This window comes from Maniola hyperantus, chromosome 13 (assembly GCF_902806685.2).
Source record: "Maniola hyperantus chromosome 13, iAphHyp1.2, whole genome shotgun sequence".
Lineage (NCBI taxonomy): Eukaryota > Metazoa > Arthropoda > Insecta > Lepidoptera > Nymphalidae > Maniola > Maniola hyperantus.
Window position 1 is genome coordinate 7,416,633 of NC_048548.1, and position 19,944 is coordinate 7,436,576.

A 19,944-nucleotide genomic window follows, 5' to 3' on the forward strand; every position below is an offset into this window, starting at 1 on the left:
CTAATTGTCGCGCATTAATCGTCTCTCTTTCTGTGGGTTTTCGCCTTAATTCGGGACACCTGGCTTCACCGGGTAAATCCGAACTTTCACGAATAAACCTGGAATAAATCATGTACAACGTTTTCCCAAGCCTGCATATGTAACCGAACAAGTGACCCCCACATCCAAGGCTCAATTTCACATTTATTATTTCGGTGCCCGGCTTTAAGCAAGGCAAATGTGGGTCCAAAATATTATGCTGCATAAATACCTAATGTTTTGTATGTTTAATTGAATTAATCAAGGTTCGCTTCCACTAAAAATTGTATGTGCATAGATTTATTTATTTCGACTCGTTTTTGAAACAGACTAAGAATTTAGTGATCATAAGTAGGTGAGTAATAATTATTAGTTAAGAAGACTGCTAGAAGAATGTTACGAAATATCTCTGAGAGATCATAACACAATAGAATTAAAATGACTAGGTATCAGCAAAAGTTGAAAAGTGAAAGCGGATTCGCCGGTTATTTTTATAAATTCGACATTATTGTTACCTCCTCATTACCATACTCGCATATTATTGAGCACGTAGGGTCCATAATAATCTAGTGATGTAAAAAATTGGTCATATTTTTTTAATACGTTTATAGCGAGCAAACGAACAGTCTTATTTATAGGTAGGTAGGTAAATTATACGGCACATACGAAAAATACAGATTTTTTATAAACTTTTGTTTGGTTAGGAATTGCTTGCAATTAAAATCACGTGGGCCACCTGAAACATAGACAAAGAAAGTAAGCTTTCAAGTAGGAAAGTGAATTTCGGAAGATACGAATCCACGATAGGAGGTAGTAGTACCTAGGTACAAGAATATTATTTAATTCTACATGTAAATTACCTGAACTGCGACCTACTTCGCTCACTGAACATCAATATTAATGTTTCAAAGAGTGCACGTGGCTGCGCGCGTGATGCGAGAATATATTGTAGGATTACTTATTACTTTTAATGAAGTAAATTTTCACACTCAGGCATTCGGCACGGCAAACGTTCTAAGAAGATTTGATTTCAGAGATCTGCGTTATATGTTTACGGTAATGCGTTGAAATAATATATTGCTATTCGTACCTAAAACTTCGGTTTGCGGTTTGGACGAGTGTCACCACAGTCATATCTACAGGTGTGCAAAAATTCAATAAGCATATCTATATGTATAAGAGGAAAAACTGTCTGACTGACTGACTGATCTATCAACGCACAGCTCGAACCACTGTGCGGTAAAATACACGGTAAGGTACGTGAATAGATCCGACCATAAAAATAAGTTGGTTGAAAGAGACTTGCTATAAGAACCGAATGGAGAACCTTTTCATTTTTAAAATCAGTTTATACTTCATTCCCGTCGACAATCACTGCCTCATAAAGAACAATAAATATCGATCAATATCCATTGTCAAGCCAACGGCAGTCCAGCAGACTTACAATCAAATTACGACGAACATTATTTCATTAAGACGTCCCTACCGTCTAAACGGCTGCGGGATGATGCATCCGCCTGACCAGATTCAATTACTCTGGAATTGATTACCATCCGTATAAGCCGTGGTTTCCATCTTCGCATGTAGGTACCTTACTTGGAATACGAATTAGTGTTAAGGATAATACAAACGAGATATACTATAACACCTAAACCTCTATGATCATTCATCATCACCTGCATCATCAATTCGCCCGGCTCACTACAAAGCACGAGTCTCCTTTAGAATGAGAAGGGTTTAGCCGCACCATCAGTCTACCACGCTGTCCAAGTGCAGACTTCATATACCTTCATATACCTACCTCTCAGCCATGCAAGTTTCCTCACGATATTTTTCTTTACCATTTAAGCCGTGGTTTATATTTAGACAAGTGATAGGTACTTAATTGCTCTCCGAAAAGTTAGAGGTGCGTGCCCGCCGCGCCCGGGATCGAAGTCCGATATCTTACACACTGGGCTATAACTATAGCTTACTATGGATAATTAGGCCTTTAGAATGAAAATCGATACAAGAATATTTGAAGCCTATTTATTATTGAGTAATAATAATATCATCATGATAAGATAATGTGATAGAGACAACGCTCTACGAAGGCGAAATCTCTTTCTAAAGGTCGATGTACAATATTTCCTGCCGGCTACTGTAGTCCGCGACAGGTCGAGACGGCAATCGGGGAGGGAACTGCACCCCGCACGCCCGCACAATTCCCGCGCTAATCTTGGGCGGGCGAGCGCGGCTGACGTGCGGGTGTGCGTTGCGTCAATGTCAATCGATGGTCTATCGGGTAATCATTTATATGCGCATTGATAATCATAGGTATATCTAACCAATCAACGTGTAATCAAATTCCTGTTATCAATAAGACACGTTCCTATCGTCACTCGTCAGCAGGTTCTGGAATAATTCATCACTCATTGTGACTAAATTGGAATCGATTATAATCTGTATAAGCCGTGGTTTATATCTTCGCACGTATGGATTAATTTCAAGGATAACACGTACGTACGTGTATCACCCAAGTCATGATCGTTTGCGCTTTATAGAAAGGATCAAAAAGTAGGTACACAAACAATAGGATGGAATGAAAATAGTGCCAATAGACTTACCTAATAGGTATACAGTTGAGTTTATTTTACTTTTCCTCTCCAATTTTCTTATCTCTCAAATCATTGAGGGAAAGTCTTTGACTAGCAATTATTATTGGTCTATCTATTAAATAGCTTTTGTCCGCGACTTTGTCGGCGTGGAATTAGGTTCTTAAAAATAGCGTGTAGCTTTGCATAAAATTCTACCTGCTTGTGAAAGTTCTTTTACATTTTTCCTTCTGTTCCTCTTGCAATTTCCAAAAATAACTTTTGATTTGTTTATTTTTTTATTCGAAAGCCAAGCATGCAAATTCCATTTTTCATACATATTTTAGCTTGAAAAATTACGGACTTTCAAACAAACTTTCATTCCCTATTTAACTCCCTTGGGAATTCCATAATACGTGAAATATAGGGGTTGAATTTTCAAAAACTCTTTGTTAGGTAATGTAAGTATGCCTTTCAGTCTGAACTGTCCAGTGGTATGAGCTGACTGTTGATAGATCAGTCAGATTTAGATAAAACGATCTATGAATTAGGTAACGTTAACTCACAATGTGTGTTAGGTACCTACCTACTTATTTTGATAACAACGTAGCGTCGAGGCGTCCACCTGACCAGGTTTAATTACAGAATCGATTATCGGATATTTCCATTTCGGCTAAATTAATACGTATCAAAGTATACAATGCATGTATTAATATCCTTGCCGTCTAAACGAGGTTCATGTTGTCGCATCCGCCTGACCAAGCTCAATTTGCGGAATTGATTACCAACTATCTAAGCTACAAATTCCATCTTCACGCGTAATTTTAAGACGGATTAAATTTTGGCATTCTATGGGAGCGGCATTGTACATAATCACTATGTTAGGTCCATACTTGTATATCCATATTAATTACACAAGAATTTCATTATAGTTCATCGTTTCTAATAGGTAAGTACGCATTGCTAAAATATGGGATACCCTTCCAGTTTCCGAGTTTTCCGCTAGTTACACCTACTTCATATTGGTACGTCCAAATGAAAAATAATAGGTAGGGTACACCTTCTAGACAGGCGCCCTGCACCTTAGGCTGCATCATCAGTCATCCACTACTAAGTATTTGATGTGATTGCAGTCAAGCGCAAGCGTATAAAACGACTTGCACTTGTCTTGTTTTTAAAATAATAATGGGTAGCTTTTACTATATAATCAATCTCATATTTAAAGCTGAAATGTGCTACAAATTTTAATATTTCCGAATACGGTGTAATTTTCTGTAGGCAAAATTGTTAATGACTACGCGTTTAAAAATTAAGATTAATTACTCATTATGTTACGGATAATGTACTGAAACTCGGTTTGCTTAATGATTTTGGTATATTCGTTTATTATCATCCCAGTTATTCAGTATGCAATTATTAAACTGTTAGACGGAGTTGTTGGTGGTCTGCGAACGGGCTGGCGGTCTCTGACGTATTTCTAGATTTTCTAGTAGTGCCTACTTATATGGTTTGGTCAGATCTGTGAAATCTGATGACGCTTGACGATGACGATTCTTGTGATCCGTGTGAAATAATTGAGAAGCTAAATAAAATGAAGTAGTCTGACTATAATATTTAACAAAACACAAGTGCGAGCGCTAACAAACAATTGTACTTATAATAATGCCTAGTAAAAATTAGTCGCATGAAAATATTAGAAACTGGAAGTTAGTACTGCACGCAATATGAATAATCACGTTTTGTATATTATTTACGGAGTTGTATTGTACGCGAATTAAACGTAGGTAGCCATGGAGTCTTAGTGCTAAAAAAATTACGAGACATTTCACCGCGTTTAATAGCCTCATCTGGTGGCAGAACTTACAGAAGGGCTGGCTCATTTTCAGCGCAAAGGATCAGCCTGGCTGTCCAGCGCGGAAATACAGTCAGTATTCTTGGCACCATTCCACGCGGTCATGATTTGTATTATAGTAATTAGTTAGAATAGCTTTAAGTTTTATTGCAATACTAGATGATGCCCGCGACTTCGTACGTGTAGATTTAGGTTTTTTAAATCCCGTGGGAACTGTTCAATTTTCCAGGATAAAATGGCCTATGTCCTTCCCCAGGATGTAAGCTAACTCTATGCCAAATTTCATCAAAATCGGTTAAACTGTTGGGTCGTGAAAAGCTAGCAGACAGACAGACAGACACACTTTGGCATTTATAATAGATAGTATGGGTTTTCAATTAAATTTAAATAAACGTATTTTATTTACACCTGCCTATAGGTTAAATATATCTGAAGAGAAATTTTAAAGGCAGCTGTGGATATTCAACTCTCGGTCACAGCGGACGACCTTCGGTGAAAGCGTGACGTTCGATTGCCTCTGTTATGAACTATGGAGTAAACAATTTAGTATGCTGATTTCCTTATTGAAGTTTTTTTTCAAATGCAATACTATAGCCTCTAGCCAAACAATTTGACTAATTAAGTAGGTACATATATCCTTTTTCTTCACAACATGAACTAAAGTCGACCACCCCGATGAGTTCGTGTTTGATCGGGCTAATCTCAGAAACTACTGTACGGATTTTCACACGGATTTCGCTGCGCTCGGAATTCAAAATAACGCCCTCGAGGAACAAAATGTCACTTTGGCAAGTACTCTTAGCTACTTGAATAATAATCTCTACTTCATTCATTATCACAACTTCGGATGACTACGTTATTTGCATACATGCGTTCGTGCCTAGAGCTTCGCCACACGAGTAGTCGTGTGGCTTCGCTTCGATTGGTGGTATTTCAACGATTAAACAATGGGTCAGCCAATTTTAGTTATAGTACGTACTATATTTTGTAATAAGAGATAGAAAACTTATCAACGTAGGTAGTAGGTTGGTAGGTACGTAGGTACCTATTGACTGTACCTACATATTATGTACTAGCTGGTACCCACGACATCGTCCGCGTGGATTTAGGTTTTTAAAAATCCCATAGGAACTCTTTGATTTTCCGTAATAAAAAGTAGCCTATGTTACTCTCCATCCTTCCAACTATCTCTATGTCAAAAATCAATTCGGTTGGTTGCTTTATTAGGGCGTGAAGGAAGGACAAACAAACAAACAAACACACTTTCGCATTTATGACATAAGTATACTCAGATGTTACCCCATCTACCACTTTCAGGTGGCCGATTCCATTATAGAGATTACATCATCAGAGAACAAGTGAGAACGTGCTGAACCTGAAACCTGTTTACAACTATAAGAAAACAGTTTCTTCCAATGCCATCACGACATAAAAGTCAACAAATATGCAGATTAAAATCTTTATTTTAATGCAATTAAAAAATTTACATAAAAATTATTTAGGAGACAGGTCGCGACCTTTGTTTACGTGAAAGTAGCAAGACGACATCGATTCAGATAAACAAATCGATTTGAATGAAAGTTATACATATCCGCGGAGCCTACCGCAATATGCGTGATATAACAGTATCCGTGTTGTTTGTAACACGACCACTAGTGTGGGGTGACCATAATGTTCTGTTTGACAATTCATAGTCCTTAAATGTTTAGACAAAAAGAAACTGGCAGTAAAAAATATGAGAAACTTATTCAATTTAAGGAACCATTGTTCTCAAATGAGTCAATGGACACATTCATAGAGTAGGTAGGTATTCGAAAAATCTGCCCTGCGGGGTGATTTGCTAGTGTTTGTTAACTTACTTAATGAAGTCGGTTTTTTTAATATTTTTTTTTTCTATTTAATAATTCTAAAAATAACATTTTTATAAAATTAACGGAGAACCTTCACTCAATTCTATAATAAGACATGCCCATTGTCCATGCCTATGAAAAATTATGGTATATCTTCACTAGTGGGCGACGCCGGCGCCGCGGCCTTGGAGAAAGTGTATTTTGTGTCTCGCGTTTCACCAACAGCTTTAGGTAGGTATGTCCTACGCGCTACTAATCATCTTCAAATATATTGCGAAAATCATCTCTACAGAGTACAGGCTTGGCTCATCGCTTAGTAAAACTGACAGTGATAGAAGACATTTTTCAATTCTTATGCAAAGTAGGTGACTTTTATTAATTTTGTACTCTTATTAAAATGCAAAAGTTCTATATCAGAAATAAGTAACTAGCTTATGCTCGCGACTTCGTCCGCGTTCTAAACAAATTTCAAACCCCTATTTCATCTCCAGTAGTTTGAACTGTGCGTTGATAGATCAGTCAGTCAGTCAGTCAGTCAGTCACCTTTTCCTTTTATATATTTAGATAAGTAGATCTCAAAAGTTATAATTAAGCTGATCGCATACTACCATTACAACAAAATAGTAGGCGGCAGGTCGAGACAGCAATCGGGGAGGGACCGCCCCGCACACCCGCACAGCCCCCGCGCTAACCCGGAGCGGGCGAGCGCGGGTGACATGCGGAAATTATTACTCTAATTTACATGGGTTTATTCATCGATTTTTTCTCATGAAATTCTTTACATTAGGCGTGTCTAACTGCCTATATCCATAAGACCGCGATTCTATTGGCAGATAACCTGTGTCAACACATTCCTATTGCAACTGATAAAATTTCATATCCATCCCATAATAATATTATAAATGCGAAAGTGTGTATGTGTCTGTCTGCTAGCTTTTCACGGCCCATCCGTTCAACCGATTTTGATGTAAATTGCATGGCACAGAGATACAGAGATAGCTTGCATCCCGGGGAAGGACATAGGCTATTTATTATCCCGGAAAATCAAAGCGTCCCCACGGGATTTTTAAAAACCTAAATTCTCGCGAACGAAGTCACGGACATCATCTAGTAAATTATAATCACTCTTGCTTAGACAACTTAAAGTACTCTTGCTTATAAAAGGCCAGGTAAACAACAAGTTATGAAAGACGATGTTACGAGTTTTTTAATAGATATAGCGAGCAAACGAGCAGGCGGGTCACCTGATGTTAAGTGATTACCGCCGCCCATGAACATTTGCAGCACCAGAGGAACCGCCGATGCGTTGCCGGCCTTTTAGGAATTTGTTGGTCCGCCCCTTGAATAACCCCATGTTATAATCTAGTGGTAACACCGCCGATGGGAGTTGGTTCCACAGTTTGCACGTGCGTGAAAAGAAGGATCTGGCGCAGCGGACTGTCGAAGTGCACCAGACACCCAGGTGGTGAGGGTGAAATTCCTTACGGTGGCGCGCGGTACGGTTGTAGAAAAAAGAGGGTGGAATGAGGTCAAAAAGCTCTTCAGAGCACTCCCCATTATACAGGCGATAGAACACGCTTAGAGTTATAAGTACTTATATCAATTTACAAAAGATTTTTTAAATCATTACGTTATTTAACGAGAATACCTACAACAATTTTAAAAATGTTTAGTAAAGTGAGGCCAATATTAAAATTTCAAAAAGTTTTTGCGCCAACTAAAGCTCAAGCACAATCTTATAATATAAGCGCCTTCCCGCTTTATATTAAGTTCCGTAGGATAAATCTCTGTTCTTTATAACGTTTGCATAATAACTTCTATATCTACTTATACTTACCTACATTCACTATTATTATTATTGCGTTTTTTCAGTAGCATCCTCCCAACTCCTGTTTTACCCATATATTACTGTTTTTAGGGTTCCGTACCTCAAAAGGAATAAAGGAACCCTTATACACTTCGTTGTCTGTCTGTCTGTATATTTGTGTGTCCGTCTATCCGTCTGTCTGTCGAGTCTGTCAAGTCTATCAAGAAAACCTAAGTATAGCGTACTTCCCGTTGACCTAGATTCCTGAAATTTGACAGATAGGTAGGTCTATAGCACACCCACACTTGTGGTTACATCACAAAAAATAATAAAATGTTTTTCTTGAAAAAAAAAATTGACTTAATCTATAAAATAGGATTATTATTTTGAAAATAGAAAAATTCGTTCATTAAAATGTGTTTCACTAAAAAAAATTGTAAATCACACATAGATGGGGCAGTCCGTCATCAACTTTCAGTGTTCTACATAAAAGAGTTAGGTAGGCATATCTTGTACGGAACCCTTCGTATGCAAGTCCGACTCGCGCTTGACCGGTTTTCAGTAGTAGTCTCCCAACACCTGTTTTACCGCCAAAGGACAGATTTTTGTAATGGATTCCTGTAGGTAATGAATTAGTCAGTGAGTGAAATTTTCATTGATATTTACACAATGAGGAAATTTCAGAGCGAACGTTCCATAAAATTTTCATAGATGTCGCTGTGTACTGCACCCACTAAAAACGAAAAATAATACTTATATCTATATGATTTAGCCAGAATGTCAGCATTTTCGTTGCCAACTATTCCAGCATGCTCTGGTACCTAGCGTAGAACCTGCCGGTATTGGGCCAGGGTGTCTCTGCAGTTTTCAACCAGTCTTGAGTTAACAACCTCAGTAGACAGAGCTGAAAGAGCTGCCTGGCTGTCCGTATGTTTTATTGACGTTGTTGTTGTGCAGGAGGTTTTACGTACAAATTATTATAGCGTATACCTTCGCTCGGAAATTATTTTTCATTTTCAGTGGGTGCAGTAAACAGCGCCATCTATGAAAATTTTATGGAACGTTCGCCCTGAAACTTCCTTATTAGATCGCGACTTCATCCAACCATAAGTTTCTAAAAGAGTTTTAAAAAGGGTTATAAAAAAATAGAAATCATTAGATACCTAAATTACGATAGATATAATATTACGTAGGTAATTAATTACATAACTCAGCCACTATACAAAAGTAAGAGGGGTCATAAATGTCTTCTTCGAAATGCAAATAAAACGGCAAGCAAGAAAGTAATCTTCAAAACAAGTGATGAACAAAAGATTAGTCGTAGTCCGGAACAGTATGAGAATTAAGTCGAGCGGATATCACGAGTTGTGTAATGAAAGAAAGTACTCGACCGAATCAAACCACAAAGTAACACGTAAGATTTAAGAAGGAACGATTTGTTTAACGAGCTGTTATTATGTTGGTGGGTGTCTTTCTTTGTCCGGATTACACAAGTTCAAAGCTTTAATATCTGCGTGGGGAATCTGAAAGATATGAAGAAAAAGTAAAATTGGCATCTATCTACTTATACTAATAAATAAAATTGAATTTCAAAAAAATTCATATCTTGGTAGGAAGAACATTCTCAACTAGTGCGGTGCAGTGGTAGAATATAGATTCTCTTGACGATTCGAAAGCACTTGTAAAAATTTAATAAAAAATCTTTCTACGCAGGTATTTAATTATTAAGTAATTCTATGTAATCGACACAATTGACTTGTAAGTTACATCTACACCTATTATGTAGTAGTGGAAATTGCGGAGGGAAGGTTTATAGAAATTAGAACCGTTATAAAAGGCACACGAGCACTGTTGTAAAAACGATATTTACAATACTGATTATTGTCATAATATAGCAGTCGGCACTTGCAGAGAAACTTTGTAAAACACCGGACGTTGATGTATTCAAAGTTGTTGTAGTGTACTGGTGATTATGTTACGGAAGTAATCTGGTCTTCAAAGTACCTGCATACAAATAATATACTTACTTCCGCACTTTAGTGTTCAGAACATCCCTAATTACTTTAGAATTCAATAAATGCGAGTTTTGTGTCTGTTTGGATGATATAAATCATTATTTTCCACCGAAAAAGTACTTAGAAAAGTGTTTTACTGTAATTAGGTGAAGATCTCAGTGAAGATGTATAGTGCGCGACAGGTTGAGATGGCAATCGGGGTATGAGGCGGGGGTACGCCCCGCACGGCGGCACGTCAACCGCGCTATCCCGCACCGGGCTAGCGCAGGGGCCTAGCCCGGTGCTGTATAGCGCGGATATTGATATTGTTTCAACAACGGCGTTGGTAACAAAATTGCTTTAATTTTCATTTTGCCAAATTACATCGTCATTTTGTGTGTCACGTCACGACCAGTGTCACGAGTCACGACTCTCGTCTTTACCAGAGTGAACTAGAGTGAGGGAACTCTCGGTTTGATCCTGAATCGACGATGTGACACATACCTACCTACCTGCGTCAAAAGTACTACTAACATAGTGTGACACCTGCCTCCTGCCAGTGACGTCAAAGCCTCGACGTTTTATTAGAAGTTCCCTCTATTAACTGTCGTGATTTTTTATCATCATCTCTACTTGCTAAGTGTTGCTAGGTTTTCATTAACATAATATTTACATTGTGTGCTCAGCTTTAAACAAAATTATTTTTTTCAGTTTACTCGAGAAGTTTCTTCATAGTTCAGATCCTCTAATCCATTTGTTGTTTGCAAGTATTTGAAGAGAAGCATTTGTCGTGCAGGTAGAAGCGGTGGCGGGTGGCGGGTGGCAGCGGCAGCGCGGCAGCGGAGCGCGGTGGCGAGATGAGCGCGCCACGCTCCGCGGCCGAGGCGCTTTCCTGCCTGCTGTGGCAGCCCTACGACTGCCGCTCGCCGCCCCTCGCGCGCTCGTGCACCGATGGAGCCCTCGCCGTGTACCTCGTGTCCGCGGGGGACGAGGCGCGCGCGCTCCAGTCGCCGAGCGGCGGTCGTCATGCGTGCGCGTCATACCGCGCGATCACTCCCCGCCACGAGATGCGGTTGCCCGTGCCGGCGCCCGCTCCGCTGCGCAAGTCGGACTCGGTCTCGGTGCGAGTCCCGGGTGAGCCGAGTCGCTCGAACGTGTGCAATGTGAACATAGTGCAGGTGCAAGATGCGCCCGGTCCCATCGTGAACAGTGTGGTGCAGACGGAGAGAGAGAGGAGTGTAGCGAGTGCGGAGTGCCAGACGGAGGAACCGGCGCGGCGGCGGCGAGCGCGGCGGGTGCGAGCGCCGCGGCCGCCCGGCCTGCTGGAGAGCGTGCCGCCGCCGCCGCCCTACAGCACGCTGCCGCCGCCCGTGCCTGTGCCCGTGCCCGTGCCAATGCCCGTGGCCGTGCCGCCGCCGGCGCCTATCGTCTCGCCGCATCCACCAGCGCATCGATTCCCTTTCCAACCTATTCCTCTCAGGTGAGACCAAAATTCCTGTTTTTGATTCATCATCACTAGCCACCAGCTGATTGCAGCCAAGCGCTAGTCTATAAATAAATTTAAAAAATCTACATTCTACATTAAATATGTTTAGGTATCTTATCATTGTATTATTTAGTTTACTGTCTTGTGTGTGTACAGTAGGTGCGTATTTGAATTTTGAACAATAGAGTAAAGGTACGGACAGACGTGCTAAAAAAAAGCGTGCTTTTATGCTAGCTTAATGTTAGCATGCTCATGCAACTGTTCACATTTGCCAGCAATAAGCATGCTTAAATAAACTGTAGAGTTATATGTTGTATGTTGTACTGAGTACATGCTAATAAGCAAACCCTGTTCAGACGCGCTCGGAGCACGCCCCCTTCTACCCGCGCCTTAGGTAGCATGCTCGAAAATCAAACGTCGGTTGATTTTTGAGCATGCTCGAAATAAGCATGCTCATTACATGACACACGTGCTACTAATGAGCACTTGCTCAATAAAAGCATGCTTTCGTGCTAGTAATGAGCACGTCTGTCCGTATCTTTAAGATTTGTATTGAACAGACAAAAATCGTTCGATAATAAAGTCGGTCGATAAAAATCCGTCTCACTCAATACTAAAATATCGTTCACTTTTGTTTCACTTGAGCGCCTACACAAAAACAAAAGCGTTTTAAGATAGAGAATAACAATAGGACATAAACGTTTCGCCATTTATGGAGCGATTGGCATTAAATAGAAACGCTTGTTTGGTTTGTTTTGTCGGTCATGTTAACACATGTGGATTCGGAGAAAGGCAAACGATGCATGTGTTGGTACTGGTACGGTCTTTACATAAAAAGGTAGTGCATCAAAAGTGCCGGAGCGACTTACCAATATGAATACGATAGTAGGTAATGCACAGCGGTCTACACTCTACTCCCTAATAATAACGCTACTTATAAGATCCGACTCGAAGGACCAAGATTTTGATGATAATTACTACAAAAACTCTTACTGTACTCAACAGGTAGTAGGTACCTACTTATGTACTTATCGCAAAGATAAGAAGTGTTGAAAATTCATGCAATTACTAAATAACAATTAAATTAAATACGAACGAGTTAAAAACTTAAAACTTTCCGTAATTCTATTATCTTTGAAATCTAAAATCACTGTCCATTATCATAAATACGAAAGTGCGTTAGTTTTTTAGGGCGTTTGTACCTCATCCGTATTTGGTTCGTATCCGTGATTCTTCGAAGTAGCCGTCATACAAATAGGTACGTACCTCCTACTCATTCGATTCGTATTTTTACGAAACCCGTGATTTCACGGTTGAGTCCACAATCGCCCTTAGTGTGTTGGTTTATCAATTGGTTTGTCTTTCTATCATGCCGCAACAGAGCAACGGATTGACGTGATTTTTGGCATGGGTATAGTTAAAGACCTGGAGAGTGACACAAGCTACTTTTTATACCACAAAATCAAAGAGTTCCCGCGGGATTTTTAATAATATTAATCCACACGGACAAAGTCGCGAGCATCAGCCAGCCAAAAAAAAACCAGCTACACTAGCCGGCAAGAAATATTGTAGGTACATCGACTTTCAGAAAAAGGTTTTGGCTTCGTAGACCGTTGTCTCTGCCACTCATCTATGTGACGTTTTGTCAGTCTCAACGACAGAGACAACGCTCTACGAAACCGCTATCTCTTTTTAAAGGTCGATGTAGGATATTTTTTGCCGCTTACTGTAACCCACATTAGGACAGTATTTTTTCGGTACAAGGGGCAAACTTGCACACCATTCCGTAGCGTGCCTCGTTGATGTCTTTTGTTTTTAACGTTTAACTTATCACATGTTTTCTTTTTACCCTACTATACGGCAAAGCCAAAAGGAAGGGTTATGATTTTAGCAGTCTATGTATGTATATACTAGGGTTCATTCCCGGGAATTCTCGAGCCGAGAATTCCCGGGAAATCGTTGGGCTTTGTTCCCGGGAAATCAAGCTCGAGAAAACTCGAGAACTCGAGAAATCATATTTGAGTCTATGAAATTATAAAATAAAACGATTTGCGTTTGCCGTTTGTTTTAAATGCAAAAATTTCATTTGATTTTTTTTTCTAATTAACATGCCAAAAATGGTGCTGTGATTGTAATTTAATTATAAGTTAGGATAAGGTTAACGTTTTCATGTTGAAATTTTTGTTTATTGTTTGTTTTGTTTAAAAGAAAGAAGCTAGAAGTTTTAAGTTGATTTTTTTTCTTTTTAATGCTGTGCTTGTGCTGTAATTGTATATATGTATAAGTCACAAATGTCAGAATAGCTTATTTTTTTAGTTTTCTTTAAGAAAAAGAAGCTAATTATGTTGAAGACTGTCAATAAAAGTCTTATAATTATTTTGGTACTTTTATTTGAGAGGAAACCACTGAATTTGTTGATTAATTGCATTATTGGAACCGAAGAATATGCAAATCCGTACGTAAATGTAAATTTCTCGACAACCCGAGAAGACCCGAGAAATTAGCCTCGAGAATTCTCGAGACCCGAGAAATTGATAAGCTCGAGAAATCATGAACCCTAGTATATACCTATCTACCTATATAGGTTTGTATTTAGTTGTGTTCCACTGTAGCTGCTAAACTACTGAGCTGATTTTGATGAATGAGGTGTTAAACGATTTGTTAACTTATTATAGTCCGGGTGACATAGGCTACATTTTAAATGAATAAAATAGCATGTTGCATCCAAAAAAGTGGGGGTCTAAAAAAATTTTATGCTATCATACCTAGGTACCTACCTAACGAGTGGGGTGTGAAATGAAAGAGAAAATTTTGAGTTTATAAATGAAAAAAATGTATCAAGTGTTTATTAAGACGATCGTAGTCGGGTTTTAGTTTTCAACTTTATCTTGTTCGGGTTACATTCATTACGACTTGTTACAATATACGCACGATGACAATATCTAATTTACAACTTGTAATTTCATAACGCCACATAAATTATGTATAAACCGTTACAGTACAGCGTCATATTATTCGTGGACAAAATGTTTTACCGACGAACCTGTTCACTTATGAATTCCACTTGCAAACAGAAAGTCACAGTGAAAACGGGAGCAAAATCCACGTCGACCTTGGCTATGAAAGCTGCCAAATAATTTTCCATGCAAAATGTGTCCAATGTTGGTCCAACGTAATTTGTGAAATTGCAAATGCAAATGATGATACGCTGTAATCCCTTTAAAACGTATACGTACCTATTACGATTTAAAATACTGTGACGCAATTAGGTAACTATGTCGGTTGTTTTGGAGTAAAAATAATAATAAATAAATTATTTTTTCAATAACGTTCTTATTAAGTTACAATCGAAAATTATCACCAAAGTTGGAGTATTAGTAACAAGTTTTCCTTATAAAATTATGTTCGTATTATTAATAATAAAATATATCTACTTTAGTAAATAAAACAGCCGAGGTAGTTAGGAACGATGGCAACTCTAAAGACCCGATAGCCAGCCACCCGTTTCACTACATATCGGACAGTTTACTTTTATATCTCTAAGTGCACGCAGAATGCTGTTGTTGCTGCTGTGAATGTGAAGGCGCTGTAGAGTGAGGCAATCTTTTTATGGATGATGCCATAAAAGCTATCAGTTTTCGCCTCAAGACTACCTTCCTAAATAAATCATTCTTCGTCTGCATTTATTGAACGGATTTTAATAAAATATATAGTTAGACTATGTATGTAATTAATATGGACTCTCTTGTATTCCAAAATAATTGTCTCAAAGGATAAACCATAAAACTTAAGTTGTAGGTTAACGTTCACAAGTTTACCTAATAGTTTGCAACGGTTAAGCAATTCACTTCAAAACAGTACCCATTCTGTGCAATTTCATTTCATAAAATATAACTCGACACAATTTTTTTCCTCAACCACGGACTAGTTTTTGTTCTTAGATGAATTTTGTACTAAGCCAGTTATACGCTATTACCAGTCGTAATAGTTGTAAGTCGACCTCGCTTTACTATTGTAATAAATAATAATATAATTTAAGAAACAAGGTCATTCTCCACATCCATATAAAACGTATAAACATTAACATTTTATAGTAACGCAAGATTTATCTATTGTGTAACGAATACGAGTAGGTAGGTACCTACTTATTACACATATAAAGTGGCTTCCAAATTCGGATTTGCTCTAATTGTCTTATGTCGAGACATCTCAAGTAATAGTGTCGTAAAAATTGTAAGACATAAAATAATATAGCAGCCATATTTCTTAATTAAAACAATATATTAACTAGCAGATTCTGCAGTGTGAAATAATAAAGTAGTTCGTAGATTGAGAAACTTTTACAATTTTTATGTGATTTTATGTCTTTCACTAAAGTATAGACTTGAATTTCTAATTGCTTATGTTGAAAACCATTGAAACCATTTGAAAAGCGTAGCTAGGTAAATTCCTCCGATATCAAGTGCAGAAATTCAAATTTCTCGTATAAAAATATGTACATATTTGACAAGTTATGGGATTATGAGTTAGATCTATACAGTTCAAGTGACGAGCCTCACTACGAACAGTGTTGATAGTTAGATCGACAAATAAAAAGAGAATGTGCCTATACTTTAATAGTGTTTATGATTAAACCGGTTTTGTAGTGGTAATGCAGCAAGCGATTGTGGTCGGGACTGGTTTTAGACCACATGGTGGAAAGCGGCACTTTTAACATTTAATAAATACATTTTGATCTCGTTTTTAAATTGCAAGTATCTATCTGAGCATAAAAGCTAACTTCCGAATCCGATTATTGCATTGCACTAAAACCAGTTTTTCAAGTCGTCAATAACTATGTTGTATTTAATTCACAGTTTAAGAGACTGCACAAAGTTACATTAATCCTGATTTTAAAAATATCTGAATATACTTACTTAGTAGGTTAAGTATAAATTGCGAATATTACGAGCAGGTACCGTAGCAGACAATTACCGAGATTATGGCAGGGATTAGAAATTAACGTGCCTTTTAGTAAAATTCCAAGCGAAACTAAACTCGGAACATCTTGTTTTCGAGGCGAGCTGTCGTAGCATTAGAAAGGCCGTAAAAATGCTACAAAATATTTGTACAGATGGGACTGCGTATCTCAGGCTCGGTTGTTTCAAATTTTGTTATCCCGTGGCCCGTTTGTTAGGTATCGTTACGTACATTCGTTAAAATGGTTTTCTTTGTCATTTTGCTCTGTAACGCCGTGTTTAACGGTTAAGTGTCTGTTATATTATGTTTATCGTATGGAGCAAGACTGCTGTAAAACAGTATTTCTCTATATAGTCGCAGCGACATATATATACCCATCAGAAATGAGGAGATCCGTAGGAGAACTAGAGTAACCGACATAGCTCAACGGGTTGCGAAGCTGAAGTGGCAATGGGCAGGGCACATAGTTCGTACAACCGATAGACGTTGGGGTCCCAAGGTGCTGGAATGGCGACCTCGCACCGGAAGACGCAGCGTTGGAAAATCCCCCACTAGGTGGACGGACGACATCGGACGAGTCGCAGGGAGCCGCTGGATGCAGGCGGGGCAAGACCGCGGCGCGGCGTGTGGAAGTCCCTACAAGAGACCTATGTCCAGCAGTGGACGTCTATTAGTTGATGATGACGTGATAATGATGACATTTATATACCTACCTAGTAGAGAAATTAGTCGAAATTAAAATTTATTAAAGAAAATTTTTCAATTTATATTTTGGCTCGGCTACAAGCAATATTGAATTGACATCTCAAAACGTGATCTCAATCGGTGCGTGAGAACAGTGCGACACCGAACGCCTGTACAAGTTTTTACTCTCGACTGTACTGAGTATCGCGAGCCGCGGCCTGCGACAGATGTGGAAAGTAGCACGACCTTTTTACTATAGAAACTCCAACACACATCGGATTTTAAGCCAGTTAATTTTCGACACTATATTCCAGTTGTTAACCTGCTTACTTCTGCTGCTTTACCCATGGATTTAAAACTAAAAATTTTTAGTGCAGCGATCCTTTTCGTTGTTAAAAAAATTATAATTTTCAACAAAAATGCTAAGTCTGAATTTCTCTTTATTAATTTTCTTGTGGTTGTTGTAGCCGGTGAAAGCGGCGTGACCTTTATACCGGGCCACAGATGTCAATAATTATTATGCAAAGGCCTTCCTACTAGGCCTAGGCGATGAATGTTTTTTTTTGCGAATTCTTATTAAATTTTTCATCACGTTTATGATAAAACACCTTCCAAGATAAGTCTTCTGACGGATATATTATAAAATATTTTGAACTACATTGTGAAATTTTCTTTATTAAGTAGTATATCTAATAAATAACCAAATAATTAAAATAAGTATGTGTCTGGCAATTTCGTTTAGTCATTTTAAGTTATGCTGAAAGCGTGTATTTATAGATGAATCATGTAGATTGTAGGGTTAAGGAAATCTACGATTCCACTAGCTATATAATATATCTAAGAGAATAGGTTCCATTTGTATTAAACCCAATAGGATTGCTCCCTCATATAATAGGTAATTTCTCAGAAGCTTCTTAGGATACCAAGCTCTTTTTAGGAGAGAAGCTTTTTCGCAAGCGGTGCTTGAAGGATTTAGAAGAAAATGCTGACAAGCATTGGGATGCATTATGTATTTATCAAGACAGGTTTTTCAAAGACCACCACTGGCTTTTACGAGTTTTTCTGAATTAGTTCCTGACATAGCTATTACTATCTACTGTTACTATTACCTACCACAAATAACCTTTTCCGCCAGAGTATAGGATTAAAGTTAAAATGATAGGCTTGTACGCCAGGATATGGAACGCCCTTCTAGCATCAGTTTTCCCCTCCAATTTGAATATGGTTACCTTCAAGTCAAGAGTGAATAGGTATCTTCTAGGCAAGCGCGCTTCATCTTAGGCTGCATCATCGCATGCCAGCAGGTCTGATTGCAGCCTAGCGCTAGTCTAATACATTAAAAAACATCTCTCGCTATGCATCCCTGGTGGAAGGGCAGCCTTATTCTCTAATATTATAGGATTCGATTGTTAAACAAGTACGCACTGTGCTTGTTTCGTGTCCCACTAATGACGTCCGTGTGGGTTGCTCTTGTGACACGGAATACTCGCATGTGTGCCATACGCCGCACGTAATACGTTGTATGTCAACTTTTACTATACACGCACCCATCACGCATAGGTTAGATTAATATTGTACTCACAATAAAATTAAAGATCTGCAAAATTAAAATCATCTTTCTCTCAATTTGGGGTTAACTTAAGGCACTAGTGACTAGGCACATATCTATCGATGATTCTGTTACTAATAAAATAATGTATAATTTAAAGTTTAAACCAACATTGTGGCTAATTCCGTTGTACACAATATCTTAACTAAACTAAAATGACACGTCAAATCTATTGCTATCCCTTTCATAATGTTACATGTGGAAAAGGATAGCACTAGATTTAGACCTGTTAGTTTAGTTTAGTTTAGAGATTGTGTATAAGAGAATCGGCCCCATTGACAGTTTATTCTACACAGTATGAGTAGATAGGTAGAAAAAACATAGACAAAATATTAATAAACTATTATTCTGAATATATAACTATTTGTGACTGATAACTTCTGATGTAGAATTCCCAATTAAAAATTATAATTTAAATGTGAAAATATTGTTCATACAGTATACCTAACTAATAGGAGTTTACATATTGGAATTGTTTATTTTTTTAGCATTACTTAGGTACCTGTTGTAACAATTATCATGAAACAATCAAAATGATCAATGTTCAGTGTTCACATCACATATGAAGCTACGCAAAAGTATCTGAAGCATTAGATTCGATTTCGTCGACGGAAATCTTCAAGTGTACATAGGTTCCTACTTGAAGCGATTGATACAATCTCAATAGTCTACTAGAACATAATAAAATAAACGAACATTGCAACAAAGCGAACTCGTACGTGGCGCAAGACGAGTGAACAGTGCCCTCGAACCGCTTTGTCGGTCAATATCACTGTTTTGCGAAACTTTACGTGTGGGTACATCTCCCCGTCTAGTGTGAAGAAACTGTATAGTCGACCATAAAATTGCTTTACCATTTTTAGGGTTCCGTACCCGTCTCCAGCGGTGCTGTCTATACATCCGACCGTCTGTGATCCGGCTTCGGTCTATCAGCGGGCTGTAGGTATTTCGTGAAACGTAATACTTAGGTAGAGAGTTGAAATTTTCTCAGAATGTGTATTTCTATAGCCGCTATAATAAAAAATACAATAATTAAATCTGTCCGCCATGAAAATTGAAAAAAAAAATAGTGTAATTTTTTGTACGATTGTACCTATCTACGGAACGCTTCA

At 38.3% G+C, this 19,944-nt stretch overlaps 1 protein-coding gene across 1 annotated transcript in view; it reads left to right on the plus strand.

The window, feature by feature from the left end:
- LOC117987390 (uncharacterized) overlaps positions 1 to 19,944 on the plus strand; it is a 156,524-nt gene that overhangs the window by 24,682 nt on the left and 111,898 nt on the right. The window contains exon 2 of the mRNA XM_034974393.2: positions 10,891 to 11,574. Coding sequence (XP_034830284.2) covers positions 10,952 to 11,574 — 623 coding nt within the window. The 5' untranslated portion in view covers positions 10,891 to 10,951. The remainder of the gene's footprint in view (positions 1 to 10,890; positions 11,575 to 19,944) is intronic.